Source organism: Centruroides vittatus, unplaced genomic scaffold (assembly GCF_030686945.1).
Source record: "Centruroides vittatus isolate TY-2023 unplaced genomic scaffold, ASM3068694v2 contig_663, whole genome shotgun sequence".
In the NCBI taxonomy this organism is placed as follows: domain Eukaryota; kingdom Metazoa; phylum Arthropoda; class Arachnida; order Scorpiones; family Buthidae; genus Centruroides; species Centruroides vittatus.
In genome coordinates this window covers 339,756-342,858 of record NW_027122416.1, presented here as the reverse complement: position 1 = coordinate 342,858, position 3,103 = coordinate 339,756, and the positions used below count along the sequence as shown (strand labels likewise).

At 32.3% G+C, this 3,103-nt stretch overlaps 1 protein-coding gene across 1 annotated transcript; it reads right to left on the bottom strand.

Moving 5' to 3' along the window:
- Nucleotides 1-1,712: 1,712 nt before the first annotated feature.
- LOC136980062 (uncharacterized) lies at nt 1,713-2,877 on the bottom strand. Its single transcript, XM_067276108.1, has 4 exons — nt 2,625-2,877; nt 2,257-2,434; nt 1,947-2,106; nt 1,713-1,863 (listed from the first exon to the last, which is right to left on the bottom strand). Exons 1-4 carry the CDS (start codon nt 2,719-2,721, stop codon nt 1,765-1,767), a joined length of 534 nt encoding a protein of 177 aa, XP_067132209.1. The 5' UTR covers nt 2,722-2,877; the 3' UTR covers nt 1,713-1,764.
- Between the last annotated feature and the right edge of the window lie 226 nt (nt 2,878-3,103).

The window sequence follows — 3,103 nt, the reverse complement described above, 5'->3', positions numbered from 1 at the left end:
TAGGAAGAATGAAAGAAACGCGAAAAAGAGTTTGGTGAATAGAGATTGAAAACCATGCGGGATATTTAATTGTATTTCGTGTTCAGTGATCAAAACAGAAGAAACTAAACAGAAAGAAATGACAAGAACTAAAGTCTCGGATTTCTCTTCGGTCTCTCTACACAAGAGAACGGTGAAAGTGAAATTGTGAAGTACAGTGAAAATCTCAATGAGTGAAACACTTTGCGATTATCCCTATACAGTGTATTTTATCTTATTATATTCAATTGCATAAACTACACCATGTAAGGTGCTGTACCGTCCAAGTTTGGTAATTTGAAAGTTAAATCGAAACATGCACTGAATTGTTGCAGCGTACTGAATTTCGAAAGCAAACAATTAACGTATGTGTGGCTGTTTTTATATTTTTTAAATTAAGATTCTTTACAAATTTGCAATTATTATATTTTTTAACAAATTTTTCGATTTCTGAAAATACCGAGAATAGTCACCAGTCACCGAAAGAATAAACTCGGTGTAATCTTATTCAGACAACACTATGAGTGCGTGTGTCACGTAAGTAATAAATTTGTAAATAATAAAAACAATGCTTTTTAGGCTATACACTTATGCATATTGTAACATGCGCAATTACTAGTAATAATGGCACTTCTCTCAGTGCCAGTATATCAAATTTTAAGTCCTCCAATGTTATATTTAATTCAGAATTCCTTCTCATAATCTTACAGTATTAGTCTTTTAAGGAAAAATTTATTTTTAAGCAAGTTGTCTATCGATAAATTTAATTTATTTTCGCTTTTAACTAATAATTTTGAAAAAGTATTTGTAATTATGAACTTCAAACACAAGTATTGTACCCGTATATCAGAAATTGTACTGTTTAAATATATATTCAAAATTCATTAGTCGAGAAGAGCATTTAAAAGTCTTGACGATTCTCATTTCTAGCAGGAACGAAAATCTTCCAGACTTTATATATTATGATTTGACGGCAGAATGGTCATTTTATATAATGTCTTTATGGTTAAATAAAATCATTATAAGAAAGCAATTCAAAATAAAACTTCTAATTAATTAAGTGCATTAAACACAACCTATAGCCTATTCTTTATTTCTGCTGAAAAAATGCACTAATTTCGCGTAAAAATTCTGGACTCTTAAATAAAAATACACAGAACTTAATTTAAGATGTGTTCTCTAGAGTAAGTAACTGCAGAGGATTGAAAATAAATGTACGTACACGAATACTCTACGCTACATGTGTATATAAACACATACACATGTACATAAAGAGTTCGATTATTGACGACTTTTATGATTAGTTTCTTAATTTTAACTTATAAACTGATAGTTTAAAGATCCTTTTCGTTTCTCGCCGTGACCGTATAAGCTCTGCAAAGTGACTGGTGTTCGGCCTATTACTAATGAGTCATATTACTAATATAACATTAATAACATAATATTATTTATTATATCAATTAGTGGAAATTTTCTAATATATATGTTGATTGTAGTTAATAACAAAAGTTCTGTATTTGTGAGAGTTTGTTTCTCTTCCCCGCATGACGAACTGTGCTTAACTGAAGAAATAATAAAATTAATATTCCGGGGCAAACCAGGAAGAAGTGTTTCATTGTTTCGAATAGAACAAAAGGTAGAACTAGAAAGCCACGTGATTGGAAATTTGTAAAATAAACGGAAGTACGCATTACTTTCATTTTTGCAGTGTCAAGTTACTTTATTCCTGGAAACAAGAATTTATATTTATTTAAATTCCAGTTCTTTAAATTGATAGCAAGAGAGAATCTCGTCGTTCAACCTGTCTTTTCTCGCTCGTAATTCCACATAGATGTCGTAGCATCCCTAAACATTCAAAGGAAATTACATAAAAATATATTCGGAATATTAAAAGTTTTTGCTAGAAGTTAATTGAATTCGAGTCTTACCGGTTGGAGAACTTTTCCTAGTGAGATACAGATGTGCATTGGTCCCGGTGGAATTGACTTTGGCTGTGGCTGATACATATTTTCTCGGTTACAAAATTCTGTGGCTTCCGAACCCATACATTCCCTAATTTTATTGTAGGCGATGTTCATAGTTATTGGCCTGAAAAGTCCATTCTAATCTTTTATACATGAATTAATTCGAAAAATTTTATAACAACTTTCCAGTCGTTATAACATAGCTAATAATTTGGTTTAATTTTATTATCGTATTCTAATTTAAAATATCTTAAATTAAATTCTCTAAACATACATTTCCTTATCTGTTTCGTTTTTGTCCTGACCGCATTTTACCGCACTCAAATAGAATAAAGCACTGCATGGCACGGTTTCTAAAAAATTCCAATCTAACGAAACATTAAATGGCACTTCATTGATTGGATATGGTTCAATCTTTACGTTGGAATATTCTAATTTTCTCTTTTCATCGTCTACAAAAGATACAAAAAGTTACCGACGATGTCTTACTAGATTAATGCAATATTACTGCACGAATATTACAATAGAACAGCAACGTCGTGTACAAGAATTTCACGTATTTCAATAAATTCAAAAGCCTATTGTCTTGACAAAAGCTTAGAATTATTTAATTATTAATACGAAATTCAAAAACGCACTCACCGCAATAGGAAGGTTTGTAGGAACCATCGCAACACTTTTCCCACGAAAATTGGATTAGGGTAAGAAAGAAGATCGAGGCGAATGTCATGCATGCCATCTTATAACAATCCTGTCGGGAACGAGTTCAATTAATACTTATAATTCGGTTTCTATTGGCCCGATCTGTTATGGGGGGAATGTTTGCCGAGCAACAGATGCTGATCGACGCAGTATGCAAATTTCACTTGTTCATATTCTTGTAATCAATCCGCGTATTATCAGATAATACGCGGATTGATAGCTGCTTAAACGTTTAACTACTGACAACGTAAACGTGTTATAAATCAAGCAAACACAAAAAATACGAATTTTACACAAAAAAATATTACTTACACTTTTGCAACGCGGAGCGCCTGCTGGGGTCTGTGAGGCCCGGCACTTATTCGACCGCGTCTAGTTCGCAGGCTATCGCGCGATGAACTAAAAATTTTGTGGGGATC